Below are 13,277 nucleotides of genomic sequence, written 5' to 3' on the forward strand. Positions count from 1 at the left end.
CTCCACATGTTGACCCCAACGCCAACGTCGCTAGTCCAATGCGTGGCTCTATACAGTTACAGTTATGTCACGATAGCTCATAAAGATAATATTCCTTCAGAATAGAGCAACAACCACGAGCTGTCAAACGAAACCTTTTTTTTATGACAATGGATGTCATTTGTGTGTCATAGTGTCAGGATTATTTCACTGTTTTGTACAATAACTCCATCACTGAATCAGTCACCACGTAAAATCTGAAAATATCTCATTTTCAGCATGCCAATAATTGCTAACGAGCTGTCAAATACTTGCAAAAAACGGTTCTGTTTGACGTGACGACGACGGCATCACGCATCTCTTTTTATTACACAGTGCTAGTGACATCTCGCTCGCTCAGTTCTTTGTTGCTCTATTCCTAAAGCCCGGTCTGTCAGCACGTAGAATTTTGTCCAATGACCCCTAGCTACCCATCCTTATCGCTCGCGCGTAATTATATCGCTGTCGCGACTGTGCGACGGTCGCCCGCAGTGAGTGTGCGAGCGCGACAGCAATATAATTACGCGCGACCGATAAGGATGGGTAGCTTGGGGTCATTGGACAAAATTCTACGTGCTCACAGACCAGACTATAGATATATTAACTTTATGGATCCAACGTTGGGGCCAATGGAACTAGCCTAACCATTATAATCTCCGTTTCACTTGATATGTATCTGGACGTATGTAGACGCAGCATCAGCTCTCCTCCATTGCAACCAGGCTGCGGTTTGTGGGTCGGATCTGTCGCCTCGAGCCTCAAGCTGTTGGTAATACGCCTCCCGTATGATTCTGAACGCGTCCACGCTTCTGTACGGCAGTTTGGTGATCGGGTCTATGTAGCGGGCTGGCCTCCTGTAATGAGTAAATTAAAATAATTGAGTACTTCATTAAATAAATACAATAAAGGTATTTATTTAACAAAGTGCGCATATACTGGCATATAGTGTTAAAAATTCATTCTTGTGACAATACTTTACAAAAACTGAAGTAACATCACTGGTGCCATACCCACGTAATGCCGCCATAGGCGTTAAGGCGTCTAATGCCCGTTTTCACCATCAAGCCCTAATTTTTAAGTGACCCCTATGAAAACAAAATTCCTGTTAAGTAAGATACGCCCGTATTCATCACTTAAAAATTAGGGAATGATGGCGAAAACTTGCATAACGCACATACATCTAATTAAAATTACATTCACATGTAACTTGTGTGTGCCATCTGGAAATTGACCTAGGACCTCTGGATCAAGAGTCCAAAATACAAATCATAAAATCGAAATACTAAAAGCGAAAAAGATAATAGATATTATGTTAATAGATAGACAGCAGCATAGGTATCCATGCAGCAGTTATAGTAAGTTATCTGTTTATTTACTTTTTCTCTTTGATCTGTGGTTGACTGGTAGAGAATGCCTGCTGGCCATTAGTACATTTTCTTCCGTGGAATAAAGACAAAACAAATATAGATAATAATCTAATACATACTTAGTGACAGCGCACAGCAGTTCTCGCCTCCTCTTAACCGGCCTCTTGGGGAAGCAAGAGCGGAAGGCTCTATCTTTGATGTCATTCTCGAAAGATAGCAACGTTCGCTCGTAGTGTTTCACTTGATTGCTCTTAGGTTTGTCCGGCTTTTCTGCTTTACTGAAATATCAGTGATAAATTATTAGCTTTTTGGAACCAAAAATATTTTAGATGGAATACAATAACTATGAATTTTGGCATCACATATAAATTGCTGGACGCAGGCCGCCACCAATCGATCAACATGGAAAGCATTGGGGGAGGCCTATGTTCAGCAGTGGACGTCCTATGGCTGAAATGATGATGATGATAAATTGCACTCATCATTACACAATCAGCAAGCTGAAGTGGCAATGAGCAGGGCACGTAGTACGCAGAACTGACGGCCGATAGGGAAATAAGGTTCTGGAGTGGAAACCACGTATGGGAAAGCGCAGCATAGGACGTCCACTCACAAGGTGGACCGACGAACTCATAAAGGTAGCAGGAAGGCGTTGGATGCTGGCCGCTACCAACCGATCAATATCATGGAAATCATTGGGATCATTTGGTAAGGAGGACCGACAAATCGCTAATCAATATAAAGAATTGTTAAAGTATTTTAATTACTTACGGCAAAGATTCAACATCCAAGTCATCATCCGGGCCGATAACTTCTACATCAATTTTGGTATCAGTCTTAGCGAATTCGTCTGTCTCAGTTTTCAGATCTGTCATTGACACGTCTGCATTTTCATCTGGCAGAAAGCCTGTGAAATAAATAAATATTACTCATTATAGAAAATGTCAGAATCCGTATTTGCGCCTACTAGTTGGCGCCGAATAAGGGCTATCAGTTGGCGCCAACTTAGGTCACTTTAGAGTAAAGTAATTTCACGTGTTCGTGGCTAAGAAAATCATAAACATAAACCTCTAGCGTGAACAACTTTCGTCTTCAAATCGTTTGCGTATTCGACAAAACTCGACACTCAATGACAATTTTGATTGTCAAAATAAGTTTCGTGCAACCATTTCTCAATGAGGAGATCCGTAAACGAACCAAAGTCGCTGACATAGCCCGACGTATTAGCAAGCTGAAGTGGCAATTGGCAGGGCACATAGTACGCAGAACTGACGGCCGATGGGGCAGAAAGGTTCTGGAATGGAGGCCGCGTACCGGAAAACGCAGCGTGGGACGTTCACCTACAAGGTGGACCGACGACATCGTAAAGGTAGCAGGGAAGCGCTGGACGCAGGCCGCTACCAATCGATCAACATGGAAAGCATTGGGGGAGGCCTATGTTCAGCAGTGGACGTCCTGTGGCTGAAATGATGATGATGATGATGAACCATTTCTCATACCAAGTTCACATTATGACACTTTCACAAGGGCGCTGTTTTAGTTTTCGTACTAAATCTTTTGATGGCGATTCGAACACGCAAAAGATTCGAAGTCGAAAGTTTTTCGTGCTAGAGATACTGGTGATCGCTAAAGCGGTAGGGAGGATTGTCGCATTTGCTTGCTCTCGCCAGGATGGCGCCACTGTAGAGTAAGTCATCGCTATAAAAACGATAGCCTTCATTGGCGCCTTTAGTTTAGTCGCCAGTAGTTTAAATTGCCAATAATGAATGTCTTCAAAGTTCATTAAACTTTATAAATTCAATGTAAGTATCAAAATACACTTACCTTCTTCACTTTTGATGATGTCACTTAGCGTAAGATCTGCTATCGGCGTCAAACTTGTCTTTTCATCGTCTGGATTTGAAATCGGTACAGAAAACGAATGATATCTGAAAGATACACTTATTTTAAGATCACAGACAAAATCAACTAAGTTATAATGTTCATAATCATGAACATTTTATGGAATTATAATCAAGTATGCCTCCTGAAATAAATTCAATCTTCAGTAACTTAAATAAAAAATTAATCTTAAAACAAATTATTCTCACCTTATAATAGGACCAGTAATCGTTTTCTTTGTAGGACGTATCTTCTTTCTCTCCAATTCAATTTGTTCAAACCTCTCTGAAACATAAGGAAACAAGCTGTAGGCTGTAGGTAAGTGTTTTTTTTTCGAGACTATATTCTTCTGTTATGACTGCTACTTTGAGCTAAGATCTTCACATTAAAACACCCCAAGAAGGTTTAACAACCACAGCTAAAACAGTTTTAGCTCAATGAAGACAAATTCATAGAATAATGATAAGGTTTTGTTCCCCAGTCGACGAAGCACAGGATGTCGTGCCCTGCGTGCCCAAACAACTGCACGCAGGAAGATTTAATGAAGGCGAAGTTTTGGGCTGACACTGTGTAGGTTTGTTGTCGACAAGACAAGAAGAATAGAATAATGGGAAAAACAAAAAGTATAAATACTTTTTGTTTATCAGCCTTTTCTTCTTTTGGCTTCAGTTCCTTTGGTTTCTTTACAATGACTTTTTTTGGTTTGTCTACTGCTGCTGATGCTCCTGCTACTTTCTTCTTCCTGTTGGGATCCTACAAGAACAACATTATCCAGTAGATACACAAATCCTTCACTGTCTTAAAGTATTTGTTGTAATTTTTGCTGTTTTTCCTAGATTTACCTTAAAAATGTAACAAAGCCGTTTTTAATGGCATTAAATACTAACGGATCATTAACAATCTTAATTACTAATAGTTAATGATTGCAATAAGAATATGACAATGTCATTCATTGAATAGCTAGTATGAATCGCATAAATACCACAGAAATTCTGTGGTATTATACCACAGAAATTCTGTGGTATTTTAGTGATGTATATTTCAGAGCATTACTCGAACGTTCACTCAAATCCACAATTCTTTAGCATTTTAATATAAATTACCTTGTATGCCTTAGTGCCAACTTTTCTTTTCTGCTTTTCATCGGTTTCCTGATCAGACACCGGTTCGTCATTTTCATCAATATCAAAATCGGAGTCCACCACATCCTCCGTTTCTTTTTCTTGACTGAAATGTTAAATATTCAAAATAATAACAATCATTTCTTTATTTCATATAGGTTAATTCTTTCATAGTGTCTGAATTTGTAACATTTTTTCACAAACAGGTAAGTATATTTTACAATATTCCTCTGGGGTCAGAGGGTACGGTTGAAATGTACCTACTGCTGTGTGAGCATCATTTTCTATTTCATTTTATAGTCCAAACGAGCCTAATGAACGAAACCTAATGAGATTTCGTACAAAAACACTCCAAAATTTTGAATGAACTTACACATAATCGTTATCCTCAGCTACTTCCTGAAAGCCACCGTACGTGGTTTTGTAGAAATCATCTTCCTCCTCTTCGTCCAACAGCTTTGCCATGCGATTCCCAGCATTGGAGCGACGTTCCCTCTGAGCCATTCTGATCTACAGATCCCACAAGATCACAACAAAGTAAAGGTTATCCTTTTTTTTTTTTTTTTTTTTTTTTAACATTATAGTTTTTATTCAGAACAACAAACTAAATTTTAATAGTGACTATGTCCATATAATTGGCGTAATCGTGCGTGTAACTATTATAAGCGATGTGTCACCGGAGTCCGGAAGACCGGAGAACCGAAGTCAAAGTGAATCCTCTCACCTTCAATGACAACTCTGGCTTTCAAAGCTTCCACCAAGAAAGATTTTTGGGTGAATACGCGCGGATCGAAGTGGACGGCAGAAACGGCAACTTTGGTCTGATGGTTATCGAACGCCTGTGCCAACTCCTCACGCCTAATGTCATAATCAGAATGGAGCAAGATCGCATACGTCCCGGTGACAGTACAGTCCTGAGCCTTGTCGGTGCAGCGCTGCTTGCAAGGCGCCGTCGCACCGACAAGGTTGTTATAAGTCTTCTCGGACATCTTCTTTGCCTTCACCAACGCTCCCAAAGACAGCCGTCGGGTCATTTCTCTAGCCGAATCACGTGCGGTCAGAATGGGCGAGTCGCTATGCACGTTCATCCTATTGTTCTTAACGTGGTTCACATAGTCACCACCAATATCCACCAAATACACATCCTCGCCGTAAAGCGAACTCGCGTTCTTCCGGTAATTCACCAAGTCAAGCATTACTTCCATGTCCACCACACGAGAGTTGCCGGCGACGGCATGTGGATGTGCCCTGTTGTTAGCGTTAATCAGTGTATACTCCGGGTAATCCGCCTGCATTCGTGTCAAATCCAGGGGGTGCAATCTGTAGGGCAAGAAGATCTTCCTACCGCGAGTCGTTTCACTGGCCACGTCCTGCACAAACTGGGCCATAATGGAATCTGGTTGGGAAAGCTCTTTACGCAGCACTACGGCAGCGGCATTCTGTAGAATTTCCTGAGGGGCCTGTTTTCCCAACTGAGCCATAGATGCCAAGCGCTTTGCGTAGTCACTCCGTTGCAACGCCAGGTCATCTGCAGCGTCGTAACCTCCGATCAGCGCCTCGGAGAACATGTGTCTAACCACTAACGAACTGAGGAGTGTGACCTCATTGTCCATGACGTGGTATGTCGAAAATCCGGTAGGTACAATATCATGTACGTATAAGTCATATTTGGTGAGGCGAACCAACTCAACTAGCACGTTCTTCAGCAGCGGGTAACGCCCGAAAATCCTTTTCGTCTCCTTCACATTCAACTTATCTCCTAAGACGTCCCGAAACAACTGCACATAGCAGTATCCTTCGTTTCGGCGCCTGCGCGATACGGCGCGTTTTCCAACGGTAGCCATAATCTCCTCGGGACAAAGCCCACAAAGTTCTTATCCCTAAGAACGAACTCACGATTCTTTTTCAAGACGGAAGTAGTACAGGTTGACACCTAACTCAGCGGTTATCCTTGATATTATTTGGTATGTATGTTCTTTTAACTGAATAAACAAGTCACCAATAATAATTAATGTTCCGAAATAATTTAAAATGCCGTGAAAATAAATAAATTACACTCAAACAATCACCTTCATACAACAAACACGATGTGACAAATGACGTCACAAGTCACAATTGACAATAGTGATGCGAAAATATTTCCGATCTTAATCGATGTTTAGACATACAGTAGAATCTCGATTATCCGGACTTCGATTATCCGGATATCCGATTATCCGGACTCATTCTTCATGGTTTCTAATTACCGATTCAGGATCTGGACCCATAAAAACCGAAGGCGCCGCCACCGTAACATGATACGGACGTCTTTTTGGTTCATTGTTAAAAGAAATGGATGACCAATGGTCTAAAATTTAGATTTTTAGACTCTAAAATGATGTATTGAAAACCCTTTCTATTGTAAAAAGTTAATTATTGTTTGATTTTACTTTGAAATCGATTATCCGGATTTTCGATTATCCGGACCACCCCTGGTTTTAATTGATCCGGATAATCGGGACTCTACTGTACTCTCTAATCTGTGGTACAGACAGATCTGGGGGCACGGCAGTGCCCCCGCCATGCCAAGTCGAGCGCGAAGCAAACACTGCCGTACCATCCTTTACTGGAACCATTTCGCCGCATTTTCAGGCCCCTATTTGAGAACCTCTGGATAAGACCAGAACGCAGAAATTTTCGTCATCTAGTAAGCTAGTTTATTCTGTAACATAATATCGATACTATTTGAAAGAGCTCGTGAAGCACTTTCAGGATCCAGTTTTTCGATATCTTGTATAGTTTAGAAATAATCGATTGCGATCACACCTATCCTTTCCACCCTGTATAATCAATCAATTAATATGATTAAATCGATACATGTAATTCCTCTTGCCCGGAGAGCGCCATCTTGCGATCTCCATTGCATGTGCGGAGTCGGAGCAAATGCTCCAACGCCACAGACAGGGTATTTTTTACGCCTTTGTTCATAAAAACGCTAATATCTCCGCTTCTAGTAGGAATTAAGCGCTGATATTTTTACTGAATACTAAATATGAGTTTAGGGTACTAATTTAATAAGTTTTTCCAACAGAAATGTTATAATAAAGCTTGTATACTACACCAAATAATTGTGACGAAAATTTAAACTTAGTTTTAAGGATTTTTGTAATAAAAACGAGTATTTGACTGTATTATGTGTTTCATTTAATCCCCAACACACATTTTAACAGATTTGATACAAAAAACCAACCCTCTTCATATAAATATCTTCAACAAAACATGTTTGAAACTTTCATAGAAAAACTAAGTACTCAGAGTACCATCGAAACTGAGGTCGACATAAAAATATTTATTCGATAGAACCAAGACTTTAGAGAGTTGAAACAGATGTTTACAGTAACTTGAGTATATCAGCTAGACGAGGATAAAAGTGGTTCATTTGTAATTACAATGGAATTTAAATGAGAGATAAACAAAAATGGGTCTGTTTTTTTTGCTTACAAATCGGTAGTTACAAGATATGGATTTCTGCATGTTTAGAACTGATAACGTAAGTAAAAGTTACATTTTCCAGAAACTAGATTTACCTAGGTTTAATCTGAACATAACATCTTGCAAGGTTTCTATGGATTTCTAAGAAAATTTATGAGATAAATACTAACAAAATCAGACAAAAATGGCCAAAATGTGTCAAGGTAGTATGGATAACGCCTTCCGACGGCTTCCGATGATTATTCACACACACATTATTAATGTCTCTGGACATTTTATTTTATTAAAAAGGGATGTTAGAAGTGTGTTGTTGGAACATTTTGAAAGATAAATTATTATTATTATTAGATTTTTTTTTCATAAGAATTATCTGAATCGATCATTTAAAAATACTTACTTTAAGTAAGGGCCGGTTTCCACCATTAAGGCGGAGCAGAGAGGAGAGGAGCGGAGCGGAGAGGAGCGGAGCGGAGCGGAGAGGAGCGGAGCGGAGGGAAAATGTTTTGAATGCTATTACTGACATGAAAATTTGCATATTCGTAAATATTATTTCTTAGCAACATCTTAGAAAATTCAGATTAAAATAAAAACTGCCTAAGGCGGGAATGAGGGCTATCGTTTTTATACTTAACAGTTGGCACCCCTGGCGATTAACAGGACCTTACTCTACAGTGGCGCTGTAGCCGCCAGTGACCACAATAAAAATCGTCATCGAATAGAAACAATGAATGTTTGCAGCCGAAGCCACAAGCAACTTTCTGCACAGAAACAGGAATGTGGCCCTGACAAGAGCCGTTGCATAGCTCTGAGAAGAGCTGTTTTGTGTAACCACTGCACGTCGCACCGTCCCTCATCACAGCACCAGCACCGCTCGCACCACTGTCACCAAGCAGCATCACCAACGCCCACGTGTGGAGCGGCGAGCCGCGTGGGCACGCGCCGCGTCGCGCTCCGGTGCACACGTGCGTCCTGCGCCGCTGCCCGCCGTCGAAAAGATCGAAGCCGGGCAGTGGGCACTAGGCATGGAAATGATTGCTATTTTTCATTCATTTTCATTCTATGAAATGATGATTTTTTTTCATATGATTTCACATGCGAAATTTCACAGGCAATGATTTTTATTCGCAGTGTTTTAATGTAGCTCTTTCATATAATGTGCTACTTTTAAAGAAGTATGAATTATGATGAAGGATTGCTAATTAGCTAAAATATGAAATGTAACAATATCTGTTTCATTTATGTCGCACAACAAAAAACAAACAGTTTCACAGCACATCAATAACCGCGCGACTAATGAAAATCATTCATTTCATCTGCCTGCTATCTAATGAAATCACACGAATCATGACAAGGAAATCTAAACCTTACACCTTTGAGTTTAAAGTTCATATTTAAAATGCCCAGTTTCGTCCGTCATCACATCTCTTGTCCTTTTCTAACACGCACATGATCAAATCATTCCTTCTTACTCGCTCGGTCGCTTCGCAGAGCTGCGCTCACGAACTTCGCTCGAATGAATGAATGAAATTCATGTTATTCGTGATTTCGTTGACTGTGAAATTATAGCAGTCTATGTGAAGTAAAATAGCAGGTGTGATTAATGAAATTCATTTCATATGATTTTTCACCTGCTATTCATGAAATGTTCCATGCCTAGTGGGCACTCCAGTCGACACCTCCCCTCGCACTCCGCGCGCGCGCCGCGCGACAAGCACCACTGTAGATGTTTGCCCTAGCAAACCAAGCTCTATGTAAAGCGTTTAGGATTGAGTATTGCTTATTACCCGCATCCGTAGCGCTCGTTTGGCAATGTCGCATTTTAGTCAATTTGAAACCCAATAATTGTGCTAGAATGTTTGTGATATTATATGAGTAACGTATTGGTTATTACGTCACTATGAAAAATTGAACTTGAGTTAATAATGGTTTGATACCTAAGTGTAAAGATCACGAAAGTCCGGTGATGTTGTGATGATAACAATGATTTTACAGGTAATGTTTACAGATACTGATTGAAAGATTTGAATTAAATGATGATTTGTTAACCGGAACAAGGTAGGTAATTTAATACATAACTGATGTGTAATAAATCCAGTGCAGCTTATACAGCCATGTGTAGTGAGCGATACCATGTAGTATCGATGAATATGATTTTAATCAAATTACTGGTTTTTACAACAGTTATTTAGAGCGGTTTTAAGTTTACGTTTGTTGATCTTGTTGAAGCGGATGTAGCGAAATTAGAGCTAAATTGTGTACCATATGGGTAACAGTGTTTTAAAGCATAGCTACAATTGATTTACCAAGAGATAAGAATCTCTACAAAATATTATATGGGGCTTCGTGTAAAATTTGAACTAGCGATTGCCCGCTCGGGTCACAATGGTGCCACTGTCTTCGCTACTAGCAAGTGACAGGACCTTACTCTACAGTGGCGCTAACTGGTGAGCGCTAAAACGATAGCCCTCATTGAACCCATGACCTCTCGCTTGCCGGGCTGTTGTCTTTCTTTCCTTAGGCAGGAATCGAACCCATGACCTCTCGCTTGCCGGGCTCTTTTCAAGTTATATAGTAGGTTAATAAAATCAAAATCCATTGATTTATTATGATTTTTATTTATTGAAAGAAACAGTAACATCACAGACAAAAAATATAAAACAAACATAAACAAATTCTTCTTTTAAATTTTTATCAGCTTTTACCTAAGGTTTTAATGTTATTTATTCAACATCTTAAACTACAATAAAAAGAAAACTATAAATAATATTTTTTATGACATTCATAGATAATTATTATTATGATTTTATAAAAGGAAAACGCTTTTCCTCGTTGTGAACTGTATAAAAATGATAAATGTTAGTAATATTACAAGTTTGGCGCACTGCAGTGGCAGTGGGCACGCAATAATAATATGATATTTACCAAACTCGACGTCAGCCGGCACTTGTAGAGGCGGCGTCGGTTGCCACGAAGTTGATGGCTGTAGTGGATCCACTTGCGGCGTAGGTTGCAGTGGATCCACTACTTCGGGCAGCTCCCTCTCAGGAGAAGCATTTCTATACAGAAAAATCAGTAATTACATGTTGATCTAGCACATTCAAATAAAGGTAAAATATCAAAAAGGTAGGTACTTACAAAGTTCGCCGTTTGCGCGGAGGCGCGTCGGGAAGGTCGTCCTTGTCGGCCGCCGACAAGTTCGCAAAATGTCTTTGCGAAACTTGTCGGGCGGCTCTGACAGTAAGAAGTGCTTCCCTGCAAAAACAAAATAATTATACAGCTCACCTTCGTACCTGTTACTAAAACACATACGCAACAAACACTAAAAAGGGCCATAGTAAGTGATTACAGATATAGATACTTACGGATCCTCAGCACCTCTGCCTCTATTGGCACCGCGACCGCGACCGCGGCCACGGCCACGGCCTTGGCCTTGGCCTGAGGTTGAGGGCAAATTTTCTTCGTTAGATCTAAAAAAAATTTGATAAATGTTTTAGTGCAAAAAAGTCAAGACCACGTCATATACAGCCGCACACCAATAGCACATTTAAGCGAAAACAGTGCAATACGAATTTTTCATTTTAGTGAGTGACCAGTGTCTACCGAGTTAGACTAGATGAGCAAGGCAGATGTGAAAAATAATATTTGAAATTTATTAGGATCATAAACAGCCTATTACAGTCCACTGCTGGTCACTTGATGAGCCTCCACTTTAGTAAAGTAATATAATCATGTGCCCTAGTTAATTTTTTTTTTAAATCAATTGATTTAAAAAGTATCTAGTATGTAAAATAATTAATAAAATATTATAATTTTAGAATAAAATGAAATTAAATATTACTTGTATAGAACTTAATGTATATAAAACTCTTTTTATTCAAAAAACATGAAATAATGGTTATTTTAGGTATTTTTTCGTGCGTGCGTTGTTAGTGCAAAAACATGAAAAAAAAAATTATAAAAACATGCTTATTTATAAAATCCCGTTTTTGATTTTATGTAGTGCATAAATATGCGAACCAAACGCAAAAAAAAATATATAAACCAAATGCAAAAACAAAAATAGCTGAAATATCCGACAACAAGTAACAAAATTAAAGTACTCACGACATTCTTCCTACGCAGCAACAGCTCACTGTAAAGAAAAAAATGGCACTTTTCAAGTCGCTTCATAGATAAAACAGCGCATCAAAATGGTTAATAAAAATAAAAAGTAGACGTAAATACAATAAAATAAATAGTCAAATTAATTTAAAGTCATAATAAAAAAGCCGACGACCGGAAATCCATGTTAGTCACCCCACCAAAAAAAACTTCAAACTAATGTCAAACTAATGTCAAACTAATGTCAAACCGTGTCTGTGAGCTTGGAGCATTTGATCCACAAAACACCGTTACACACTTTTATTGATATTTCTCACGTTTTACATCAGAATATGCCTCATGTTTACGTATTTAGCTAAAATGATAAATACTGCAACTAATAAAAGAAACATTTAGAGATTAGTGGTAATTTAGATCATTTAAAAGTCAATGAATCGGAACAGACGTCGTTCATACTTAGGGTACTTTTGCATTCATCACAGCTTTTTTCAATGAAAATTGCTAACAAACCTCACAAAATAGATAAATAATTGAAGAATATTTACCGTTCTATGATCTAATACAAATTTCAAGTATTAAAACTCTGCCAACGTAGCTCACTCAAGGCGGCAAGTAGGCAAAGTGCGTAATGAAAATAGAGTAACTTTGATGACAGATAACTTTTTATTTTCCTTCTAGGCCGTATCCAAGGCGTATATCATTATACAGCCCGGTTCGTCAGGAACGTACTGTAGTAATCTTAATGCAATCTAATAAAAATTGAGCGTGCTGTGCCGCGAAATGTGAACCTACATTTTGTGGATCATATGCTCCACGCCACAGACGGGGCCATTTTGACATTGGAGCATATGCTCCACGCCACAGTGAGGTGGCGTTCGGGTGGGCTTAAATATTTTAAACTACCCTCATATTGTCAAAATGTTACATTGTAGTGGCGTTACCTCGACACACAGTATTCGTATTCGTACTTGACATGTAACTCATATAAAAATGTCGCTCAATCCGTGTTTATTTATTTTAGTTGAAATGGAACGCAAAAATCTAAAATCTTATTTTTCTCTCGATTTTACTAAAAAATAATAACGGAGAAAGTAAAGTCTTAAATTGTATTCGATGATCAAAAATATTTATTAAATGTTGACCGATATTTGACCAATATTTTGAATACCTGCACAGACAGACATTTACATTTAGGTAGGTACTCGTACACACACTTAAAAACTGTTTAGAAGCTCACTTAGACACACGAATGTCGTCAGCCTAACTTTCAAACTGCTTAGGTATGTCCCTTTTTGCAAACTTTACAGTAGGAAATAAC

General features: G+C 39.1%; 2 protein-coding genes across 2 annotated transcripts; both read right to left on the reverse strand.

Annotated features, from left to right (window-relative positions):
• Positions 1-551: 551 nt before the first annotated feature.
• On the reverse strand, positions 552-5,025 carry LOC114361849 (vacuolar protein sorting-associated protein 72 homolog). Its single transcript, XM_028317059.1, has 8 exons — positions 4,761-5,025; positions 4,370-4,493; positions 3,900-4,019; positions 3,476-3,549; positions 3,210-3,313; positions 2,157-2,292; positions 1,505-1,663; positions 552-872 (listed from the first exon to the last, which is right to left on the reverse strand). The coding sequence occupies exons 1-8, from the start codon at positions 4,889-4,891 to the stop codon at positions 680-682; spliced, it is 1,041 nt and encodes a 346-aa protein (XP_028172860.1). The 5' UTR covers positions 4,892-5,025; the 3' UTR covers positions 552-679.
• Positions 5,026-10,653: 5,628 nt separating this feature from the next.
• On the reverse strand, positions 10,654-12,826 carry LOC114361858 (uncharacterized). The gene is made up of 5 exons (XM_028317070.1): positions 11,963-12,826; positions 11,221-11,325; positions 10,994-11,110; positions 10,781-10,914; positions 10,654-10,694 (listed from the first exon to the last, which is right to left on the reverse strand). Exons 1-5 carry the CDS (start codon positions 11,965-11,967, stop codon positions 10,654-10,656), a joined length of 402 nt encoding a protein of 133 aa, XP_028172871.1. The 5' UTR covers positions 11,968-12,826.
• Positions 12,827-13,277: the final 451 nt, after the last annotated feature.

This window comes from Ostrinia furnacalis, unplaced genomic scaffold (assembly GCF_004193835.3).
Source record: "Ostrinia furnacalis isolate ACB-3 unplaced genomic scaffold, ASM419383v2 OfSCF6011, whole genome shotgun sequence".
Lineage (NCBI taxonomy): Eukaryota > Metazoa > Arthropoda > Insecta > Lepidoptera > Crambidae > Ostrinia > Ostrinia furnacalis.

Coding starts and splice junctions, on each gene's coding strand:
- LOC114361858 (XM_028317070.1), bottom strand. Junction 11,111..11,220: donor GGCAGAGGTGCTGAGGATCC/GTAAGTATCTAT, acceptor TTGTTTTTGCAG/GGAAGCACTTCTTACTGTCA. Junction 10,915..10,993: donor CCGCGCAAACGGCGAACTTT/GTAAGTACCTAC, acceptor TTTTCTGTATAG/AAATGCTTCTCCTGAGAGGG.
- LOC114361849 (XM_028317059.1), bottom strand. CDS start 4,891: ATGGCTCAGAGGGAACGTCGCTCCAATGCTGGGAATCGCATGGCAAAG. Junction 4,494..4,760: donor GCTGAGGATAACGATTATGT/GTAAGTTCATTC, acceptor TTAACATTTCAG/TCAAGAAAAAGAAACGGAGG. Junction 1,664..2,156: donor TTGGATGTTGAATCTTTGCC/GTAAGTAATTAA, acceptor CTGATATTTCAG/TAAAGCAGAAAAGCCGGACA.